Source organism: Limtongia smithiae, assembly GCF_038497785.1.
Source record: "Limtongia smithiae strain NRRL Y-17922 unplaced genomic scaffold V1518scaffold_1, whole genome shotgun sequence".
In the NCBI taxonomy this organism is placed as follows: Eukaryota; Fungi; Ascomycota; class Lipomycetes; order Lipomycetales; family Lipomycetaceae; genus Limtongia; species Limtongia smithiae.
Window position 1 is genome coordinate 2,506,657 of NW_027117622.1, and position 21,131 is coordinate 2,527,787.

At 58.2% G+C, this 21,131-nt stretch overlaps 9 protein-coding genes across 9 annotated transcripts; 7 read left to right on the plus strand and 2 right to left on the minus strand.

The window, feature by feature from the left end:
- Positions 1-171: 171 nt before the first annotated feature.
- V1518DRAFT_410808 (uncharacterized protein) lies at positions 172-1,976 on the plus strand. The gene is made up of 2 exons (XM_066902695.1): positions 172-625; positions 681-1,976. The coding sequence occupies exons 1-2, from the start codon at positions 602-604 to the stop codon at positions 1,701-1,703; spliced, it is 1,047 nt and encodes a 348-aa protein (XP_066762674.1). The 5' UTR covers positions 172-601; the 3' UTR covers positions 1,704-1,976.
- A 732-nt stretch (positions 1,977-2,708) lies between these two features.
- Positions 2,709-4,802, plus strand: V1518DRAFT_58186 (major facilitator superfamily domain-containing protein). Its single transcript, XM_066906630.1, has 4 exons — positions 2,709-2,948; positions 3,009-3,070; positions 3,125-3,175; positions 3,228-4,802. The coding sequence occupies exons 1-4, from the start codon at positions 2,803-2,805 to the stop codon at positions 4,526-4,528; spliced, it is 1,560 nt and encodes a 519-aa protein (XP_066762675.1). The 5' UTR covers positions 2,709-2,802; the 3' UTR covers positions 4,529-4,802.
- A 9-nt stretch (positions 4,803-4,811) lies between these two features.
- On the plus strand, positions 4,812-6,430 carry V1518DRAFT_410817 (uncharacterized protein). The gene is made up of 2 exons (XM_066902696.1): positions 4,812-5,210; positions 5,265-6,430. Exons 1-2 carry the CDS (start codon positions 4,852-4,854, stop codon positions 6,289-6,291), a joined length of 1,386 nt encoding a protein of 461 aa, XP_066762676.1. The 5' UTR covers positions 4,812-4,851; the 3' UTR covers positions 6,292-6,430.
- Positions 6,320-7,226, minus strand: V1518DRAFT_410818 (ATPase). The gene is made up of 4 exons (XM_066902697.1): positions 6,953-7,226; positions 6,831-6,860; positions 6,671-6,759; positions 6,320-6,616 (listed from the first exon to the last, which is right to left on the minus strand). The coding sequence occupies exons 1-4, from the start codon at positions 7,082-7,084 to the stop codon at positions 6,592-6,594; spliced, it is 276 nt and encodes a 91-aa protein (XP_066762677.1). The 5' UTR covers positions 7,085-7,226; the 3' UTR covers positions 6,320-6,591.
- Positions 7,227-8,173: 947 nt separating this feature from the next.
- V1518DRAFT_436597 (14-3-3 protein) lies at positions 8,174-9,009 on the plus strand (the record flags this gene model as incomplete). The annotated part of the gene is made up of 2 exons (XM_066906300.1): positions 8,174-8,237; positions 8,291-9,009. The coding sequence occupies 2 exons, from the start codon at positions 8,174-8,176 to the stop codon at positions 9,007-9,009; spliced, it is 783 nt and encodes a 260-aa protein (XP_066762678.1).
- Positions 9,010-9,691: 682 nt separating this feature from the next.
- V1518DRAFT_425228 (CTAG/Pcc1 family) lies at positions 9,692-10,035 on the plus strand (the record flags this gene model as incomplete). The annotated part of the gene is made up of 2 exons (XM_066905902.1): positions 9,692-9,717; positions 9,777-10,035. The coding sequence occupies 2 exons, from the start codon at positions 9,692-9,694 to the stop codon at positions 10,033-10,035; spliced, it is 285 nt and encodes a 94-aa protein (XP_066762679.1).
- A 4,196-nt stretch (positions 10,036-14,231) lies between these two features.
- Positions 14,232-15,634, plus strand: V1518DRAFT_58642 (zinc knuckle protein). Its single transcript, XM_066906631.1, has 6 exons — positions 14,232-14,400; positions 14,464-14,537; positions 14,590-14,631; positions 14,682-15,130; positions 15,195-15,278; positions 15,337-15,634. The coding sequence occupies exons 1-6, from the start codon at positions 14,369-14,371 to the stop codon at positions 15,505-15,507; spliced, it is 852 nt and encodes a 283-aa protein (XP_066762680.1). The 5' UTR covers positions 14,232-14,368; the 3' UTR covers positions 15,508-15,634.
- Positions 15,635-15,970: 336 nt separating this feature from the next.
- On the minus strand, positions 15,971-19,601 carry V1518DRAFT_410832 (Metalloenzyme, LuxS/M16 peptidase-like protein). The gene has a single exon (XM_066902698.1). The coding sequence runs from the start codon at positions 19,319-19,321 to the stop codon at positions 16,142-16,144; it is 3,180 nt and encodes a 1,059-aa protein (XP_066762681.1). The 5' UTR covers positions 19,322-19,601; the 3' UTR covers positions 15,971-16,141.
- Positions 19,564-21,087, plus strand: V1518DRAFT_390347 (transcriptional activator of glycolytic enzymes-domain-containing protein; the record flags this gene model as incomplete). The annotated part of the gene is made up of 2 exons (XM_066901749.1): positions 19,564-20,403; positions 20,683-21,087. Exons 1-2 carry the CDS (start codon positions 19,654-19,656, stop codon positions 21,085-21,087), a joined length of 1,155 nt encoding a protein of 384 aa, XP_066762682.1. The 5' UTR covers positions 19,564-19,653.
- Positions 21,088-21,131: the final 44 nt, after the last annotated feature.

Here is a 21,131-nt window from a genome sequence, read left to right on the forward strand (position 1 = left end):
AAGCGGGGACCGGAGTACAGTGCAGGGTGGTAATTGTGTTCTTTTGATTTGCTGCGTTCGCTGCGAGAAGCTGTTTGCAGGAGAAATATAAGGCAAGATGTATGGTTATGACGTCATGGACCGGGTCGGGATGAGATGCGAGCCGGGTACGGCGGCACAGGCGGGGAAGCTGTGTACCTGGCGGTGTCGCGTGCGGGAGGCAGGAGCCGAGTCGCCGGGACGCCGCGTGGGGCGCAGGCCACGCAGGGGTCGATGGGGCTGGCGCGTCAGGCGACGCGTCGCTCGAGGAGGAGAGGGGGAGAAGGAGAAGGGCAGGACTAGGAGTGAGGGCAGAGCAGAGTGCAGATGACGATGGACGATGGAGGCCGTGGCGCCGCTGAGTCCGCTCTCGTACGCGCTGTGGCGAGGCGGAGCAGGGTCTTTGTTAGACCGTTCGTGCTCATCGTGAGCCCGTGTCCGCGCGACGCGGATCCCCGGAGCCGGCGTCAGCCTATTTTCTTCTGTGCTGCTGCTCCTCTTCCTCTGTCATCCTCGCCGTCGCAGCTTCCCCTCCTCACTCCGCAGACCCCCAGCCAGCGCACCAGGCTACAGCTGCGCTAGCATGACCGCGCCATCCTCGCTCGCCGTGCGTACGCCCGTCTGATCTCTCTCGAGCTGACACCGTGCTGACAACTCCACAGTACCGCGACGTCGAGTCCTGGTCCCGCCAGGTCGTCTCCCCCGTGCCCTCCCTTCCACTCCGGCGCACCGCCACTGCCTCCTCCACATGCTCCGCCTCCTCGGCCGCGGTGGCACTGCACCCGCTCTCCACATCCCGTGGCGGCTGTGCCGACATCGACGGCGTGCCGTCCTCAACACATAGCAGCGCGGTGCCCACGCCGGTCACCGCGACGTCGTCGACGGCAACGCCGTGTTCGCCGCTAACGAGCAACAACACCGGTGGCTCCTCACGATCCTCGCGTTCCTCGCGCTCCCGCTGCGGCGCGGCGACGGAGTACAGCGGGATGACCAGTGTCTCGTCGCCGCGCGGCTCGCTCGATGGGTTGGGCATCAAGTCGCGCGCTGCCGCGGCGGCAGCGCCGGTGTATCCTCGCGGGGAGGGCGACAAGCAGGCCGGGTCGGTGTCGGTTGCGGCGGCCGCGATTTCTGCAATCGCGGCCTACTCGGTAGACGGCAGTGCTGCAGGCCGACGCGGGAGCGACGAGGACACCCCGCCGGTGTCGGCGTATTTCAAGTCGTACCAGCGGCCGTCGCAGCCGCCGGCATCACAAGTGCAGTTGTCGAACGGGCGGCGGTGGCACGGCTACGACGAGCATATGCCGCAGCAACTGTTTCTAGCAAACGTGGAAGAGAACGAGGATGTGTCGAACAGCGACGGAAAGCGGCATAAGCACGAATACTCCGTTCACAGCATGCACTCACGGAGCGGCAGTACTCCTCTAGCGACTCCGATGGCACGCGTGAGTAGTGCTTCACCACAGCGGTCGCCACGCGTGGCAGACGATGCGAACAGCGACGATGATAATACGCAGATAGTGCGCACGTCGCCGATGAATCAGTCGGCAGGCTCGATAATACACGTGCAAATGAACTCATCCGAGTCGTCGCCGTCACGGGGCAACTCGCGCAGGTCGAACGAGAGGGCGACTGCGTCCGCGCAAGAGAAGTCGGAGAAGACGCCGGTGTGCTGCGTGATATGCTGACACATGCACACACGCGGTTGTTTCTATCATATAATGGGCGAGTTGTACATAGTGGCTTGTTCGCGGCAGCTGGATTTTACTTTGCATCGGCAGGGGATATTTTAGTTTTTGGGTAGTTTGGTCGATCGGTTGTTGCATGCTAGTGTTTCATTACTGCGTTGTGCTCTCTTTTGTGTATACTAACTCTGGCTGACAGAGAATAAATCTGGACTGCGCGGTGCCGTAGTCATGCAATGAGATTGATATCATGTTCATCAGATATGGGCGTGCGGCGCGTAAGCAGGAAGAGAGGGCGTAGTCTGGGGAAGATGACAAATTGCGATGCGCGACTCGGACTCGTGCGCACGGTCCGGTGCCCTGCGCTCAGGGTCGGGGGAGTATCGCAGAGCGTGCGCTCGGGCGGGGGGAAGGGGGGATGTTAGTCAGGTCCGAGCTGGAACGCGAACGCGAAGTGTGTGTGCATGCGGCGCCGGCGTTGCGGCGGTCGTGTCGTTAGCGACTCGGCATCGCGTAGTCACGACTCGCGGCGCAGCCATGATTACGATTGATGAGTCGATTCCGCTCATTTGCGAGACGCCGTAGTGCCGGCGGCATTTAATACGCGTGCGTCATCGCAGCGCCGGCGGCGGGTAGGTTCTCGGATTACATGAAGAACCTTCGCTGGTGGCGTATCGCTCTCGGGTTGTATGTCCCAAGACGGCAGGTAGGCGGTATTACGACTCACGACTCCTTGCCCACCGACGCCGCCACCACTGACCGGTCTGCGCGGGCGCCGAGTCCGAGTCCGAGTCCGACGCACAGAAGCGCGTGCACACACACACACGCGCGCGCAGGGACAATGGTATCATCGAGCGCTTGCGAAGACGCGACGCGAAGCGCAAACGGCGCTCGGGTGCAGTTGCCAGATTAGAGTCTGCTGCACTGTCGCCGTGCGCTTTGTTCTCCACAGGCCTCTGCGCAAGCACACTTTGCGTCCTCTTGTCCCGTGTGTATATCTGCAGTCGGCTCCCCGTAACCTTTGATCTGTAGACACTAGACACCTCCATCCCGCACGTCTTTGCTGGGTACGGTTCGCTTTATACTACGCACTACCTCCGCAATGCTCGCCAACGCGTGGTCTACCTTCAAGTGGCTGTTTTACGCCGACTCCGGACGCAAACCATGGATGCTTGAGACGCGTGCGTCCGACGTGTGCATCATATGCACCGTGTCCCTCGCAGTCTTCACTGACATGTTGCTCTACGGGTGAGTTGTGTCCAGTCACAGTTGCGCGAGTGAAGGAGGGGGGGGCCTAACGCTGTGTAGTGTGATTATTCCTGTGATTCCTTACGCACTTGTGTCGCACTTTGGCGTCGCTGAGTCCGACGGTATGTGTTCGTGTTGTGTGATTGTTGCAACTGTACGCTAAAACGGTGTCGCAGTCCAACGATGGAATAGTATCTCCGTCTTTGTCTACGCCGCTGGTCTTCTCTGTACGTCTTCCTTGGTTACATGTAGTGGATCACACGTCTAATATACACACAGTCGCCGGCCCCGTCTTTGGCATTCTCGCCGACCACTACCGCTCCCGGCGCATGTTCATGCTGGTTGGCCTCATCTCGCTCACTATTGCGACCCTCATCATCTGCCTTGCCCACTCTGTCGGCGTCTTCATCTTCGGTCGCCTCATCCAAGGTATCTCCGGTGGCTCGGTGTGGACCGTCGGCCTCGCGCTGCTGAGCGACTCGTTTCCCGATGAGCACATCGGCAAGGTTATGGGCGTGCTCGGCGGCGCGCTCAGCTTGGGCGTATGTCTCGGCCCGTTGCTGGGCGGCGTTGTGTATTCGCGTGCTGGGTACTACGCCGTCTTCGAACTCGTGTTTGGCGTTGTCGGATTTGATATCCTCATGCGTTTGTTCATGCTTGAGAAGAAGGATTTGAGACGTTACCAAGTCGCCGAGGCTACTGATGCAGCGGCGTTGGAGGAAGTTGAGCGAAACGTTGTCGCGGACGAAGAGAAGAACATTGCGGGCCCTGGCGTTATTGCGGAGGAGCCTCCCGTGCCCGAGAAGAAGTTCGAATTGCCAGGAATGTTCCGTCTGCTGTCCAATTGGCGTCTACTGAACGTTCTCTTTCTGACTGTCATCATGGCCTGGATCATGGCCGCGCTCGAGTCCACACTGCCGTACCATGCCGAGCAACTTTTCAATTACTCCAGTCTTGGCGCCGGTCTTTTATTCCTTCCGCTCTCCATCACCTCCCTGACCGGCCCTCTCATCGGGTACTGGATCGACAAGACCAGCCCGCGTTGGCCGCTCTGCGCGGGCTTCATCGTTATGTGCCCGTTCGTCACGCTCATGCGCCTGCCAAACTCAGACGACATTCACCAGATCGTGCTCATGTTCGCACTCCTTGCACTCGTCGGCCTCGCCATCGCCGCGCTGAGTACCGCCACTATGGCGGAGATCTCTGCATGCGTCACTGCCGCCGAGGCTAAGAGGCCGGGCCTGTTTGGCGCTGGCGGCGGTTATGCGCAGGCGTTTGGCTTGTTTAACTTTGCGTACTCCGCCGGCAGTGTAATCGGCCCGCTTGAGGGTGGCTTTGTTGTGGATAGCAGCGGGTGGAACACCATGACCTGGTCGCTCGGCGTGATCGCCGGTGTCACCGCGGTTCCGGCATTGCTGTTTACAAGCGGTTACCTGTTCGGCAAGAAGGGTGCCGTCGACGAGACGGTCGAAGGCGCGGAGAGTAGTGAGACGGCTGATGGCCAGACTAATGAGGCGATTGCGACTGTGGAGACGGTGGAGCTGGCGCCGGTGTCTAGCGCACATGTTATCAAAGCATAGATGGATGGTAGTCGTTCGGGTGCGAGGCGTTTTGTTTGATAATGCGTGGTTGTAGTTAGCATACGGAGTGGCAGTATCTCTGTTTAGTATTCTTCTGTTAATGCATAGGATTGTAAATATGAGACGTGATATTCCGAGACAGCGATTGTCCGCGCGAAGTTGACTTGGTTGCTGTTCGTGCGCAGGCGCGGGGATGCGATTTGAGTTTGGGAGTAGAGTCGGCGCTGGGAGTTCAGCGGCCCCTGAAAAATAAAAAATTCAGGTGCATCAAGCGCCGCGCACGGAAAATTTGTACTCAATCCACACCACGACCGCATCACAGCATGTCCGGCCAAGAACTAGCCGCGCCAATGGTGCTTGACGAGAAGGTGGACGTCAAGAACACTTTGATGTCGCGTGAGTCACCTGTGGCGCTGAAATACATCGCCGCGGGCCGAATAGCCGACGGCGTGCTCAAGTACCTTGTGCGCGAGATCGCGGAGCGACGGATGAGCAATGTGTACGATATCTGTCGGACGGGCGATGCGTTGATTGAACAGGAATGTGCGAAGGTGTTTAAGAATGTGCAGGAGAAGGGGGTTGCGGGACCGACGTGTGTGGATGTGAATAACTGCGTGTGGGGATATGCGCCGAACGAGCGGGAGGGCGCGTATGTGCTTGTGGACGGCGATGTTGCGAAGATGTGAGTACCGAGGGAAGGTTTTCAGAGCGTGGATGGTGTGCTGACGTGCGGTAGTTCTTTTGGAGTGCATATCGATGGGTACACTGTGCTGGTCTCACACACGGTGATTGCATTACCCAATATCATGCCAGTCGACCAACTTGGTCCCAGCATCGGCGGCATCGCGGACGTCATCTGCGCAAGCTACGTTGCCAACCGCGCAGTAACCGGTCTCCTCGGTACGATTCTCTACTCCACCACTTCTGCCACCCCTGTGAACGGGCTGCGGATCAAGGCGCTTGTCGAGTCCGTCGCGAACACGTTCCACGTGAAGATCGTGCCTGGCTCGCAAGTGCGAAGAGTGAAGCGGTTCTTGGTGGGTCAGGATACGGTGTCTGAAGTGGACGTGAAAGGGTATGCGTGGGGGTCGCTGAGCATAGCGGAGGCGACGGACGATCCTGACGAAGGAAACTTGCGGAAACGTATCGATGTCGAGGCGGTCGCCGAGGTGGGCGAAACATGGATTGTTGACATCGCAATGTGCTCTTACGATGCCACGACCGCGTCGGAGGAGATTCTGAACCGAGCAAACGCCGCGCAGATCAGCCGGCGCGCGCTGAAACCGCACAAGGAACTCCGTCCCACGATTTTCACACGCGATTACTCCCTCAACTTGAACATGAAGTCGCGTACGGCACGGGCGGTGCTTTCCGAAATCGACACCGCAAAGTCGGTCTTCCCGTTCCACGTCTCCGCGTTGACCACCCGCGGCGCTGGAATCGGTCTGCTCCCTCTTGTGGACCGCGGCCTTATGTCCGCGACCAACGTGATGATGATCGCCGGTGCGGGTTCACCCCTTGTCGCGCGCGAGCGTTCGACAGTTGCGTTGGTGCCGTCGGTGAAGCATGTGGGTGAGGCTGTTGTGCTGGCGGGAGGGGACGCGAAGTTGTCGTGGGTGCATAGCGAGTTCGAGGTCACGGACGAGGATGTGAAGGGGTTGTTGGGCGAGAAGCCCGCGGGCGTGGTGAGGGTGCATATTGTACATGGACAGGACGTCGTGCCGACGGTTGAGGCGGGGGAGATGGATGTTGAAGAGAGTTAGATGGATCTGTAAGAACAAAAGTTTGATTAATGGATTTACGAATTGGAGAGGGCAACAGAACCATTGCTTAATTTACGGGGTAGAAGATCGAAGACAAGGCAATAGCGTCATGACATCATAACAATTAAACGAACGGCAGTATATTGTACGCTGGACAGGCACAACTTGTCAATTCCGGTATGATCGCATGAAGAAAAGATTATGCAAGACGAGTAGAAGGTGAGGAGGGAAAAAGGATCGTGAGATGTCGTATTTATAGGTTAACTAAGTAAATGCGAAGTGCAGTTTGTGCGCATTAATTTACTTGGTTCCATCCAGGGAGTCGCTGACAAGAGGTTAGTGAAGATCGCGCACGAGATCCGTAAGTTAAATAACGTACAGGTGGGTGGCAAGCTCGTCAAGATGCTCGCGCTGTTTCTTGATGGCCTCCCGCAGGGCCTCGATCTTCTGCTTCTCGACCTGTCGGACCTGGATGGGGATTAGCATTTGGAACTGTGCTGATTGCGACTTGAATCGTGCACGGCGCTGGCTGTACTCACGTAAAAGTCTTCCTGGGCCTTCTCGCGCTTCTGCAGCAATAGAAAAAGTGGTGTCAGTCAGTGTTGCGATGGGTGTGCGCCGGGTCGGAATCACGCGCAGGGCGCAAAGGAGAGCAACTGACTTGGAACGAGTCCGAGGACTTCTCGCCGCCGGGGCGGACCGAGCCAACGGAGCCAGCCTCGGAGTAGAATCGGGAGGCGACGCGGGCGACAGAGACGCGAGCAAGGGAGACACGGGCGATGGAGGAGATCATTGTGAGATTGTGGAGTAAGGGTGGGTGTGGATGGTGCAGACGATGATGTGGTGAGAAGACGGAGTTCGGGACGCGGGAAGGCGCGGTGGTGGTTGGCTGCTCTGAGCTGCGGGGTCACAATGTGATTGTGTGATCCGGTGTGTGATCCGGCACGTGTGGCGTGGGATAAGGCGTAAGTGCGGCATGAAGGTGAGACTTAATGCATACATGCTGCATGTCGTGCCTGACGAGTGCGCCGTCGTCATGCCAAATGCGCTCTGCTCTGCGTGTTCCGTCAAACGCCTCCGCCATCGTCGCACACTCTCTCTCGCTCTCTCCAAAGCCATCGCGATCCCTCCGCTGATCTACCCCAACACAGGTGCGTTCTCCTTCCTCTTTGCTCCTCCCCATCGCGTCTGCTCTTCCTCCCACTCTGGCTGTTCCGTGTCCTCCGCTTCGCCCCCCGTCGCCGCCGCCGTCGCCTCCCCCGCCCGCGCCGCGCAATCGTCGCGCGCTCGTGTATGCAGCGCGTGTCCACCGCCCCACACCGCTCCCCGCTTCCCGCAAGCCGCGTCGCTTCCTCTGCCTCCATCCCTCAGCCATCCTATCGCGAGGGTTCTCACTGCCCCTCCTCCTGCGCCCTACTGCGCGAATTGTCCGCATCCACCGTTGCCGATCCACGCCGTACGTGGGAGCCGTCTGACGCGCCGCTGCTGTGCGCTCACTTTTGTCGTTCGCCGACGGCACGCGATTTCTGCACCGCGCGTCGCCACAACGCGCCACCAACAACGCCTTATTTGCATTTCTATTTTCTGCGCATGCATATGTGTGGTGTGCTTGTTTGGCAATGGTGGACAACTGGACGATCGGAATTTGGGCGGACGTGGATCTAAAAAATTATGGTACGCTCGGCGACGGCCGGCATGGCGCTGCAGATCACGGCGGCAGTCGCCACAACCACTGGCGCTGCCACGGCGCATGCGCGAAATACCCCTTATTCAGAAATGCGGACGGGACGGGACGCGACGGATCGGATGGGAGGAGGATGCAGACATGTGTGTAAATCGGCGGCAGTCGAGCTAACGTGTTGCTTTCAGTATAGGCAGCAATATGACGTCCCGAGAAGATTCCGTGTATCTCGCCAAGCTCGCCGAGCAGGCAGAGCGCTACGAAGGTGCGTTGCAGATTCGATCGCACTGCGGTGCCGAGCTAACAGTCTTGGTGCAGAGATGGTCGACAACATGAAGAAGGTCGCATCCGCGGACGAGGAGCTCAGCGTCGAGGAGCGGAACCTTCTGTCTGTTGCGTTCAAGAACGTGATCGGCGCACGACGTGCGTCCTGGCGGATCGTCTCCTCCATTGAGCAGAAGGAGGAGAGCAAGGGCAACGAGGCCCAGGTCGCACTCATCAAGGAGTATCGCCAGCGGATCGAGGAGGAGCTCGCCAAGATCTGCGAGGACATCCTTGACGTTCTCGACAAGCACCTCATTGCATCTGCCAAGACCGGCGAGTCCAAGGTCTTCTACTACAAGATGAAGGGCGACTACCACCGCTACCTTGCCGAGTTCGCCGTTGGTGACAAGCGAAAGGGCGCGGCCGACGCCTCGCTGGAGGCGTACAAAGCTGCGTCCGAGATTGCGATCGCGGAGCTGCCACCGACCCACCCTATCCGTCTCGGCCTCGCGCTCAACTTCTCTGTTTTCTACTACGAGATCTTAAATTCGCCAGACCGCGCTTGCCACCTCGCCAAGCAGGCGTTCGACGACGCCATCGCCGAGCTCGACACCCTCAGCGAGGAGTCATACAAGGACTCGACGCTCATAATGCAGCTGCTCCGAGATAACCTGACGCTCTGGACTTCCGACATGTCCGAGGTTGCGCCCGCCGAGCCCGAGCCGGAGGCTGCGGCTGCGGCCGCCGCGCCTGCCTCGGAGGAAGCAAAGTAAGAAACGCGCCAACTGCGAAAAAAATGAGGCTGTTGACTACCTTGGCGGAGGAAAGAATTAAGGAAAGAGGAGGACCAGATTCTTAGAGCGGTGCGAGCGCGGGCTATGTAGAATAGTCTTCTTTTCGGCGTTTTTCTTTTTTTTCTTCCTCTCGGAGAGGGGGAGGACCAGTCGTCCTTATTAGTGAGTTTGCTCCTCGAGCTCTTCTTTTGTGTGTGCTTTGTGTTTCTCTTTCTCTTCTCTATAACTTTGTTCTCTTTTCAAAAATATGGAACGTGTTCTCTTGCACCGTTGTCACATATATCTGCGGTTGTGCTCTTGGTAACAATGTATTCGAACTCAAGCTTCCTCTACAATGGTGAGTACATGTGTGTATTTGTGAGTCTTTTGCGCGTTGCGTGTGTAAGAGTTTGTAAGTAGTGCGTGCAGTGTTTTTATTGTCAGGACTCGCCCCCCTCGTCTGTCTATTTGCAAATATTATTAGTAGTCTGTGCTTTTGCTTAGGGTTAGTTATATATATTTGATTAGTACAGAACTGGTGGAGAGAGAGATGAGGCCAGGATGGAAGGGAGAGGTTGGCGGTGAGGTCATCGTTGGGTCTTGGGTGTTAAGCTATAATTTGAGATGCGCAGCTTCATGACTCCGTCGAGAGACCAACGTCACCCTGCGAACACCAACCACGATGTCGACAGACCACAAGCACTACCTGTAAGCACATGCTGGGATACCCTCTCCAATTGCCATTGCTAATACCGGGCACGGTACAGAACACTGACAATACCATTCCCGTCGTGCCGGGAAGCAGAAATCGCGTACAAAGCGATTTCGCCAGATCCGGAGTTGAAGCCGGACCAGTTTACGCAACAGCTGCGGCACGGTCCGGCGGCGGGGGAGGGCGGACGAAGCGGGGAGCTGGTTGCAGAGTTTGCAGCGGCATCGGATCGGGTGTTGCGGGTCGGGGTGAATGGGTTTATGGCGAGTCTTGGAGTGGTGGTTGGGTGTCTTGCCGAGCTTGATGAGATATAGATGCACAGGAAGAGATACCTGGCGAGAGAGCTGCTGAGATGAGGAAAGGAGATGTGGAGCGCGACGTGAGCAGGAACGAGCAACATAAGGCAACGGATCGTGTATGGACGGGATGGCGGACGGATCATATGAGCGCAGCACACGACATGGCATACTGCGCCGTACACAAGCGCGCGAGGCATAGCGTCACGGAGCATGTACATGTTCCCAGCATGAGTTTCTTCGCGCCTTTGTTCGTGGTGCTTCAACAAGTACCATCTGTCTCGTCCCGATATACCTCGCACTACCCGTTATCACCGGACGAACTCCATTCCTGACACGTACGTCAACCACAGGGCGGCACACACAGCGTACATATGCGCCTGCGCACGACGGTTACCCGAGGATTCATAGAAATGGTATACACATATACCCGCCGGAGAGCCAGAGGGCGATGGGTGCTATTTGAAGGTGGCCCCGGTGGTATTTGCGCTTGGGCTGGCTGTGTTTGAAGAGGAATAGAATCCTGCTACATGAAGAAGTAGATCTCGAGAAGAAATGTACTGTCTGGGACGCGACAAGGAGTCAACTTATATCACGACGATGTCAAGGTGTGCGCGAAGTGAAATCTTAAGGCGCAATGACGCTGGTTAATTCGCAATGAGTCGTAGTTACACTGCAATCGGATTACGATTCTGCTGATTTGCTATAGCTGGCACACTACTATACACGGGCCGTATGGTAGATCAAGAACTATTCCCGAGATGCGCTCAGGGGACTTGCTATCCGTTGTCCAAGAATCGAGCTATGCTCGGGCGCACAACCCTCTAGACTGGCCCGCCGGCAACAGGTCATCTGCAAGAGCCTATCCGGACCCGCTGGCGTGGAAGCCGTATCCGCAGGGCACCTCTTCTGGTCTGCGGGACGGTCGCGGCGGGGCAATTCAGGGATGCCGATCGAGGAGAACGGGAGGGGGCGTTTTTCATGGTCACACGGGTCACGTACGGCCTGGCCGGTTTCGCGGCCGGCGGCAAGGCGTTGGTTGCGTCCGGAAGAGGGAATTCCGGTACGGATCGACTTGAGCAGGCGCCATCGACATATCATATGGGGAGCGCTATTAGCAGCAGTACATGTCTGGATGGCATTGGCCCCCAGCGCAGAACTGGTCGAAGTGGTGGTGGCGCTGGATTCGAACTGCGCGATTGCACGCTTACAATTCGTGCGGCTTATGGTCACAGTACATTTCCAATCAGGGGAGGGCGAACGCGTCCAGGACACGCGAAGCGCGACGCATGTTTACAAAACACAGAACACTCCTTTATGCAAGAAGATATAGCTGCGCTTGCACTTGTGCGCGCTCAGCCTCCGAGAGGCCGCACGTGGACATACACGCGATTGCCAGGCGACACGGAGGCGCCAACCGGCGGTAGTAGTTCAAGGCACAGAGTCGGGCGAGCGCCTGGGCGGGATTAATCGGCGCCGCCGCTCGAAACCGGTTGCGGTCGGCATCTCCGACTTTGGAGGCGTGTGTGAGCGGAGGAGGAGGCCGAGGAAGAGGCAGCCGGAGCGGAGGTGAGAGGAGAACGGAGTTGAAGAGCGGCCGGGTTCGTGAGATGGCATTATCTCTCCCGGCGGGTTCAGCTGCGCCGGTTCGAGTCGTATGGCGATTGTCGACTGCGGCCCGTCCGGTTCGCGGATTCCGCCACGACGCGACGCGACGCGACGTGACAACGACGACATAGACTCTCCCGCCAGCGCCCAGCCTCTCTTATTCCGCTGGCATCCAGCGGGCTCGCGGACGTCGAGAACAGCGCCCAAGACCACTCACCCGCCGCTCTTAATAATATGGTCCCGCCCAACGACCGCCGTGCCGCGTGTGCGCGCCCAGGGCTCTCTTATCGCGGTGTGACGAGTCGAGTTTGAACGCTCCGCTTTCGCACCGAGCAGAGTTCTCGCTTGACGCGCTATCCCAACGCAGCTCTGCTTTATGGTTTTGGGTGCTGATGATGATCGCCGCCGCGCGTGAGAAATGGGGCGGCGCGCCGGGAAGTCTAAGCCTAAAAGCGTGCGAGCAGCGGCGGCGTCCTGCTCTTGGTCTATGTGTTTATTTTGCGCCATGCAGCCATACATCGCTGCAGACAGAACAGAGGGTGTGTGGGCAGCGGTTCAAGCTGGTCGGCAGGTTGGAGTCTCGACGATGCTGCGTGCGGTAGTGGTGGAGCTATATAGCGACGCGGTGATCATCATGCCACTTATTTTGTGCCCAGTTATCACGGAGAGAAATGATCGCGGAGCTTCTGGCACGCGCGGCGGCTCGGTCTATCTCGATCGGTGTTCTTAAGGGTCCTGTTTCGCTTGCGGAACGCTATTTGTTTGATGCCGGAGGCCTGCTGCGGCGGTGTGCTCCTGCGCCCGGCTATCTAATTACGCACGCAGTCCGCTCCCCCTTCAGATCTGTTGGCAACAACAAGGGCTTCTGCAGACTGTCGCGGCCTGTCACTGTATCTTCTGGGTCCGAGTCACAGCCCCACCCAGGCAGTGCGCGAGAGCGGCGCGGCGGATCGAGTTAGGCAGGGCACTAACTAATCCGACGATTTAGGTAGCGTTTTAGTTAGTTGCTCGGGCATTTTAGTTAACTAACTGGCCGGTGGCCGCGTTGCTGCCTCGGTGCTGCCCTGTGCCTCTCCAATCAGTCGCGTGCCCTGACGGTGTTAGATACGGCGTTCTGCCGGGGCCGGGCCGCGCGGTCGCGAAGGCTTCTGGAAGAGCTCAGGCTCTTGCAGCCACGCGGTAGTCGAGATGAGCGGGCGAGCCAGAGGGCCGGCGGAGTGGTTGCATGCTGCACGCTGCCAGTTTTGCAAACCGCGGCCGTTCTCTCAGCGACGCCTGCAGATCCGCATAGCTCACTCAGCTGCATGCCGCGGTGTAGCTATGTCCGTATTTCGTCCGCGCATCTCGTTTGCCGAGGTTGACAGGACGTCGCCGCGGACTGGGCCCGCGGACAGGCGAATAATGGAGAAGCATGCATTGGTACGCTCCAGAGACACTGAAAAAAAGTTGACGTTAGATCGTTGGTAAACTAGTGCTGCTTGTCAGTGATTTAGTGCTGACCGGTACAGTTGTGCCCTGCGTTTCGCCCGCGATGCTGCGGTTGGAGGAACCATAATATGCGATATCGTTATCGGCTTGACAGGAACCGGTTGCAGCAGAGCAGATCAGGGACACTGACAGTTTTGAAACCGGGGCCACAACTCCCGGCAATCGGCGGGCTCGTGCGCGCGCGGGCGAGGAGAGAGCGCGAGATGTCTGCGCGTGCACGACAATTATCGCGACGGCGAAGCCGCTGCTTGTTTCTGCTACCGCGGACGGTTGCTGGAGAGACGCCACTGGCCGACGCGTACGCGTGTCGGAGACGCTCGCGCTGCTGCGCGCTACTGGCGTTGTTGTTTCGCGACGGGCGCGTGTCGGTGTCTGCCTTGGACCCTGGGCTCCTCGCCGCCGTCAATATTCGTGCCGTGTGAACAGCGCAGTCTGTGCGTCCCGTCGTTTCGCAAACCTATTCACGGCCAGTTCAGGCTGCGACTCGCCTGCTGCACGAGCCTCATATGGCTGTTCTGTGTCGCTCTCTCGCTCACTTTCCCTTCCGTGCTCCTGTGACCTCTTCTCTGCTCGCTCCGTGATTGTGACATTTCAGACTTTTGTGACAACCCACACGCGACACAAACAAGGCCTTGTGCGCGCGACTCGGCGGCAGCGCCGCCAGCTGGCTTTCGCGCATGCGACCGTAAGCAGGCACTTATGGCATTTCTCTCACATATCTGTGGTTCGCGCTCACACACTCTGCACACAAGCACATGCGCGCCGCGCCGCGCCGCCGCCGCCGCTCGCTCGCACCGTGCGTGCGCGCACGCGACGGTCGACGACGCGAACGGAAAGTGAGAGTAAGGGCGGACGTGCGCCCTGTGGCCGCGTCTCAAATGGCGAACACATATGCTCGTCGTTCGCTATCTTCATCGTCCCGCGCTCCGACGCTTCCTTTCTCTCTTATGGTAGCTTTCTGCTCGTCTCTCTCTCCTTTCCCTCTGTTCCCTCGTGCACCGTTCTGATTCCTGCCGTCGCCTGCTCCCGACTCCCCGACCTCCGCCTGCCCATCGACCCGTCCCACAGGTCCTGCATATCACACATATCGCCCTTCCCCTTGCTTCTCTCCTCGCCGCCCTATCTCACTCGCCGCCTTCGACGTCTTCGCTATCACTAGACTAGACCCCCTCGGCGTCGCCCTCAACACACGCTTCCCCAACGCCATTCGGTACACTTTTCGTCGTGCTTAGCAACCTCTCCATACCGACCGACAATGTCTTCCCTTTCCAAGCGCGCTTGCTACAAGTACGCTTCCCCGCAGTTGCAACAGGCCTTGCTCGTGCGATAAGACTTACGAGCATGTTCTAGGTGCGGCAACATCGGCCACTTCGCCGAGGTGTGCAGCTCACCGGAGCGGCTCTGCTATAACTGCAAGCAGCCAGGTATGTAAATGGCATGCAATTGCCGTGCAAATGGTACTGACGAGAGCTACAGGCCATGAATCCAACGCATGCCCACACCCACGCACAACCGAAAGTGAGTACGCCGTCTTCGCGGGCTGTTTACGAAACTAACCTCCCCTCAAGCCAAGCAATGCTACCACTGCCAGGGCCTCGGCCACGTGCAAGCCGATTGCCCGACGCTACGCATGACCGGCGCACTCATTACGGGCCGCTGCTACTCGTGCGGCCAGCCTGGTCACGTCGCCCGCAACTGCATCAACCTCTCCGCCAACAGCACTTCGCCGGTCGCCAGCGCGGCGTCTAACTTTGCGGCCGCGTACTTGAGCATGCAGAACTCGGCCGCCGCGGCCGCGGCACAGGCCGCCGCGTTTAGAGGCATCCCCGCTATGCGGACAGGGCTCATGCCAATGGCGCGATACATCCCGACAAATACCACCGTGGCGGCTTCCGGGGTCGGCGCGCCCACACAGCGTGCGGCGACCTGCTACAAATGCGGTGGACCGAACCACTACGCGCGGGATTGCCAGGCGCAGGCGATGAAGTGCTACGCATGCGGCAAGCTGGGACATATCGTACGTTCACATCACCGTGCTATCGCGAGGGTTGGGGTTAGATAGAGCTAACGCGCTTGGCCAGAGCCGAGACTGCACTGCACCGAACGGCGGGCCACTCAGCACGGCGGGCAAGACGTGCTACCGATGCGGCGAACAGGGACACATTGTACGTTTTGCTTCTCCTGCTCCTCTTCCCACAGTTATGACTAACCGAGTCCTCCTAGAGCCGAGAATGCCCACAAAACACCACCGCGAGCACGCCGAGCTCGGAGGTCCCTTCGACCGCTGAATCCACGCTCAGCTCGCTCACCGACGCGTCTACGATCTCGGACGACCTGATCGGCACCTCTCCGCCAGTCGTGAGCTCGATCTCGATCATCGATATCCCAGTTTAAGCGAGAAAAACTTACGGATAAATATCACAGTTTCTTTTCTTGGTACGGCGCAAATTCTATCTACCATTATATCTTGCGAATGATCTTTGTCTCTTTTATTCTCTCGATTCTAATGTCCTCATGACTGCGACGTTCAGGCTGCGCTTTTGACTTCATTTCTCAACCTTCTAATATTTCTCCCGACTTCCCTTATCACACTGGTATTTAGGAACAAAAAAGTTATCCATCATTCGCGCGCTCGCCGGCAGGTTTTCATGTTTTACGATTGCGCTTTTCTTCTCCTTATCTCTAGATGCCTCTCTTCATATTGTAAATCACTGGCTCTGTTTCTCTTCTTAACCTATCAACAAGTATTCCATCCATTGGCACTTACGACGGTCCGGGCGTATTGTTATTTCTTCCGTGATACTCATTTTTCTGTCTAATGCTACTAATCTTTGGGTCTCTGTCTCTCTTTGTTTGTGTTTATTGTTAATCTGCTATGTATGCCCAGACGGTTTTTCTTGTAGACGGCCGTGTCTAATATATGATAAATACTCGCAATATTGAGATAAGGAGAGAGTTTTCGTCTGCTATGGTCAAAATCGTCGTAACATTAGCTCTATGTATGATACAAGTACAAAGTGTAGACCGTCTACTTCTCCTTGTCGGAGCTGTCGTCACCTTCGCTTTCATCCTCATCCATGGACGATCCAGACTCATCCTCGTCGTCCTCGTCACTGTCATCATCTTCATTATCCTCGCTCTCCTCACCGTCATCACTCTCAGCCGCTTCCTCCCCGCCAGCCTTATCAAGTGAATGAAACGGGTCCACGACGACCGCATACCCGAACTTTTCAAACCCGCCGCTCAAAACCTCGATCTTGGAAGGATTACACGCAACAAACAAACTGGCAGACTCTGCAGAGAACACCGGCATCAGCAAACGCTGCGTGACCTCCTGCATGTGCGCGGGCGTGACGTCGCGCACACCGGCGAGAAACCGCTCCTGCGCACGCGCGCCGAGCCCGCGGAGCACCTCATGTGCGAACTTGCGCGACGCAGCCGCGTAGGCGTCCGACCCAGCCTCCGCGAGCTCACACACGATCGAACTTACTGCCGATGCGACAAGAAGAGGTTCAAACGGTGTTGTGCCGGCAGCGTAACCAGTGACGATCTCGCGCGCGCGCTGGATGCCGATGACGGCATCTGCAGCGCGGTAGAGCGAGAAGGCGAGCGTGCCATCTTCCGTCGAGCGCGTCATGTGCGCGCCGTACGCAAGACCCGATCCGCGAATACCGCGCCAGAACGGGCCCTCGACAGCTTCGAGGTACGCCGAGACTACGGCCAGAGGGAAGAGGTCCGCGGAGGTAAAGTCAGCGGGACCGTGCGTGATCATGGTCGCATAGCACGACTCAGTCGCAGCCACCGGGAGGATATATGCGTTGCCGCCGAGAGAGGAGCCTTCGGCGCTGTGGTTTGAGATTGTGCGTGGGATAGTGGGCGGCGCGGCGGTCGCCGGGGTCGGTGCTTTCGCGAGGAAAGGAATCCAGCTCTGCACCGGGGCGGCAAGCTGCTTGACATCGGCGCAAACAAACACGCGCATGTTGTCGGGCCGGAAAAAGGTCTTCCTGAACTCCTCGAACCGGGCGATAACAGACTCAGGATCAGTCTTTAGATCCTGAGCAAGTTCAAGCAAAAACACTTCGCTCTCTAGCAGGTCAATCGCGCGCTTGACCGATCGCTTCGTGTACAAAATCCTGTTCATCGCGGATTTCGCAACCATTGACGCCGCGCGTTTCCGCTCCGGTAACGCCATGATCAACTTCTCCAGCACAATCTGCAAGCGCTGCTTGTCAAACTTGCTCTTCCACATCAGCTTTGCAAACCACTCGATCGCCTTTGTGTACTTGTCCGGCGTGATCTGCAGTTCAAACGTCACGGTCTCATGGAACTCGCCGTGGAAACCGATGACATTGCTGGTCGTGATGGTGTCCTGTTGCAGGTCACGGACCACGGTCTCAAAGTCGATTTCGGTGCCGTCGCTGAGGACGAGAGGCACGGCGAAGAAACCCTCGAGGATGACGAGTAAGAGCGGGAGGGATTCGACGGGTACGACGGAAGTTGAGAGGTTGATATTGATGCCGACAAAGTTCGATTGGACGTGCTCAAAATGGAGATAAAGTGGCACCACTGCTCCCGCAGCATCAGCATCGATAAGCGCTTGCGCTTCGCTCTCCTGCACGTCGCCGCCGTTTGCAAACCCGGCGACCGCAGAGACGGTGTTGATGAATTTCACCTTTGCAGGATCCGGCGCAGGAAACTGGGAAATCAAGTCATCAGGAATTTTCTGCTCGTTCGCGTCGTTTGCCATTTTCAGCCGCTTTGACAACTTTTCCAGGCCCTCCTTGCCAAGATCGTGACGTGTCTTGCGCAGACGCTTCTTGGCGTCCTGGTGGATCTTCTTTGCAAGCTCTGCCGACGGCTTCGCGAGTACGGCGATGTACGGTGCGGCGACGAGGACATTGCGCAGAAGTGCGACCCAGTCAGCCTTTGTGAATGCAGCGGCGGCATCGTAATCCGCAAAGGAGCCAAGAGCGGCTTCAAGATTCGTGCCGTCGAGTGGGGCATACTGAAAGTCTGCGATGATGGCGGAGGCGAACGTCGACGGATCGCGCTCGGCGTTGAGCTGATATTGCAGCCGCTCGCGTTGGATGACGTCCGCCATGCGCGCCATGTCGAACTCGTCGTTGTCTATGTGCTGTCGCAGTATCGCAAACACCTTGTCGACGAAGGAAGCGTGCTCGGACATTGGCACATTACGGAAGAGCAGTGCAAAGTCCTCGCGGATGAAGTTCTCGGTGCTGACCTCGACGTCGTTGCAGAGCGGGGTCTCGATCTCGACGAGCGCCTTGCGCAGTAACGAGACATCGCCATCGGTGAGGTATGTCGTGAGCAGCGTGACGAGCGTGCATTTGAGGATGTCAGTAGCTGCGGGGCCCTGGAAGAACAACCACACACTGCCAGCAGACTCGTCCTTGTCGGGGAAAACTACCTCACTGACGACGGTCTCAGAGAGCGCGGGCACCGCGATGGAGTCTACGAATGGCCGGGGGTTGGGTGTCGATGGAAGCGAGGGTAGAGTCTTGTCCAATTCGGCGACGGTGTCGAGCAGCTCAGTCTCGTCCACAGTGCCGATGATGATCAGACACAGGTTGTCAGGCCGGTACATCTGCTTATGAAACTCCCTAATCTGGTCATTCGTGAGCACGCGCAGTGCGCCCATCAGACCGCCGGTCTCGCTGGAGTAGCCCGAGTCGGCAGGGTATAAGATCTTGCGAGCTGCGAGCCGCGCAATCTCGTCAGCTTCGTTCTCAATAGCCTGCATCTCAGAAAACACGACACCCTTCTCGTTGCCCTTGCCGTCCACATGGTAGACCTCTGTGTAGCAGGCCTCGTCGGTGAGCGTGGGGTTGAGCACGTGGTCGAGGTATACCGGGAGCAGCGAGCGGAAGCCCTGCCAACCCGCAGTGGATAGTGTGTAGACAGTCGAATCGGTGTCAGTCCAGGCATTTGTGAAGGAAAAGGCGCGGTTGCCGAGGGTGTCGAGCAAGCCCTTGAACGGGTAGTGCGTCGAGCCCATGAAGATCAAGTGCTCGAGAGTGTGCGGGGCGCCCGAGTCGTCGGGGCACTCTGTCGCGACGGCAAAGAAGCCTTGAACGGTCGGACGCTCGTGGGAGACGAGAACGAGCTGCAGCCCGGTACGGTCAGAGCGCCATTTGGCAATGGAGGCCGGACAGTACGAGGGCGCGAAGCGAACAACCGGGCGGATCATGGTGGTGGAAGACGGGATGTGAAGTATGTGAGAAGTAGATCTTCACCTCCTGCAACAATGACAACAGCTCGCGTATGACAAATCCCAGCAATTGAGCGATCTTAACACTGCTCGCGCGTCCGGCGCTTAAACCGCTGAGCTGGTCGCGATGGCGACAGCGTAGAAGAAGTACCAGTCCCACGCACGTGATCACTGACACGACACGACTCGACTTTGTCGCTTCTGCGACGTGGAGTCGATCCCATCCCGACTCAAGTCGCGTCGCGTCGACCCCGACGCGTCCTCCTCCGCCAGATACCCCAGTACCCCAATATCCTCCTCTCCCCCGCGCCATGCCGCGCGCTGGCGACATGCCGCGCTGGGGCGAAGACCGTATCCTTAACGACCCCGCACCGCCCTCCACTGTGCCCGGCACCATCATCAATGACGACCAGGTGCGCGGCATCCTCTCCGACATACGCGCGGCGATGCAGAGCACCGCAAACATGACCTCCAACGTGATTCTCACTCGCTTTGCCGAGGAGATGCAGTATATCTCCGACAACACGCGTGCCGAGCGCCAGGAGGTGTCTGAGTCTATTAATGCTGTCAATGCGAAGCTCGACGACCTTCTCGGCCAGGTCGCTGTTCTCGCCGACGACATGAAAGCACTAAAGCGCGAGTTTGCAGCCGACGCGGAGCGCACGCGGCACCAGATGCGCGCAGACTACTCAGCCGTCGTCGACGCGATGCATCACGCCGGCAGCGCGCCCGGCAGCGGCAGGTCCATCGGCGAGCTCGACCGCGACCTCGAGCTAATAGACTCCGCGACACGGCGCATGCACGAGCACTTTGCCCGGCTTCGCGAGCCCCCCGCCCGCCAGCAGCAGCAGCAACAGCAACAGCCGTCGCCGCAACGTCTGCCGGCGCCGATTCAGCCGCCACAGATGCATCCACAGCTTGCGCGGCCATCTTCACTTGCGGCACAGCAGCAGCAACCACCACAACCGCAGCCACCGCAGCAACAACAACCGCCGCCGCCACCTCCACAGCAGGTTCACCAACCACTCATGCAGCAACAACCGATTCCTCAATCGCAATCTGTTCACGCACACCAGCAAGCTCAAGCTCAAGCCCAGGCACAGGCTCAAGCACAGGCTCAAGCGCAAGCTCAAGCACAAGCAGCAGCTGCTGCGGCCGCGCAACAACAGGCAACAGCTGTGCAGCTCCAGCAAGTACAGCAACAACAGCGTATGCCACTAGTCAACGTGACCTCCCCTTCTATCCAATCCCACCGCATGGGAGTCCCCATGTCCACCGGCCTGCGCCCACTCTCACAGCAACAACAACAACCGCCGCCTCCACAACCACCGCAGCAACAGCAACAGCCCCCTCCACAACCCCCACAGCCTCCACAACAGCCTCCACAGCATATGCTCGCTGACCGCCGCAGCGAAAGCACTGGACTGCTCTACGTGATGGCCGTCAACGTGCGCAGCGTCAAAGACATGTGGATAGAGTATGCTGTTGGTGTTGCGGGCGGACCATCCATCCGCTCTCTAGAGAACCAGCACGGCACAGCCTGGCGTGGTGGCGCGCGCTCTGCCCAGAGCAGGAAGTTCCAGCGCCAGCGCGCCGTCTACGACGCCGTCGAGAAAGGCATGTCCACCGGTAGATCCGCGGACGAGTGCTGTCACGAGCTTGAGCAGCTTCGTATTCGCCCTGATGGAAAGTGGCATTCCCTCACCTGGTTGCTTCACAACATACCCACCAACATGTTCGAGTAACTTCTTATGATTTTTTGTGTGTAAAATTTGTACTTTAGTCTAAT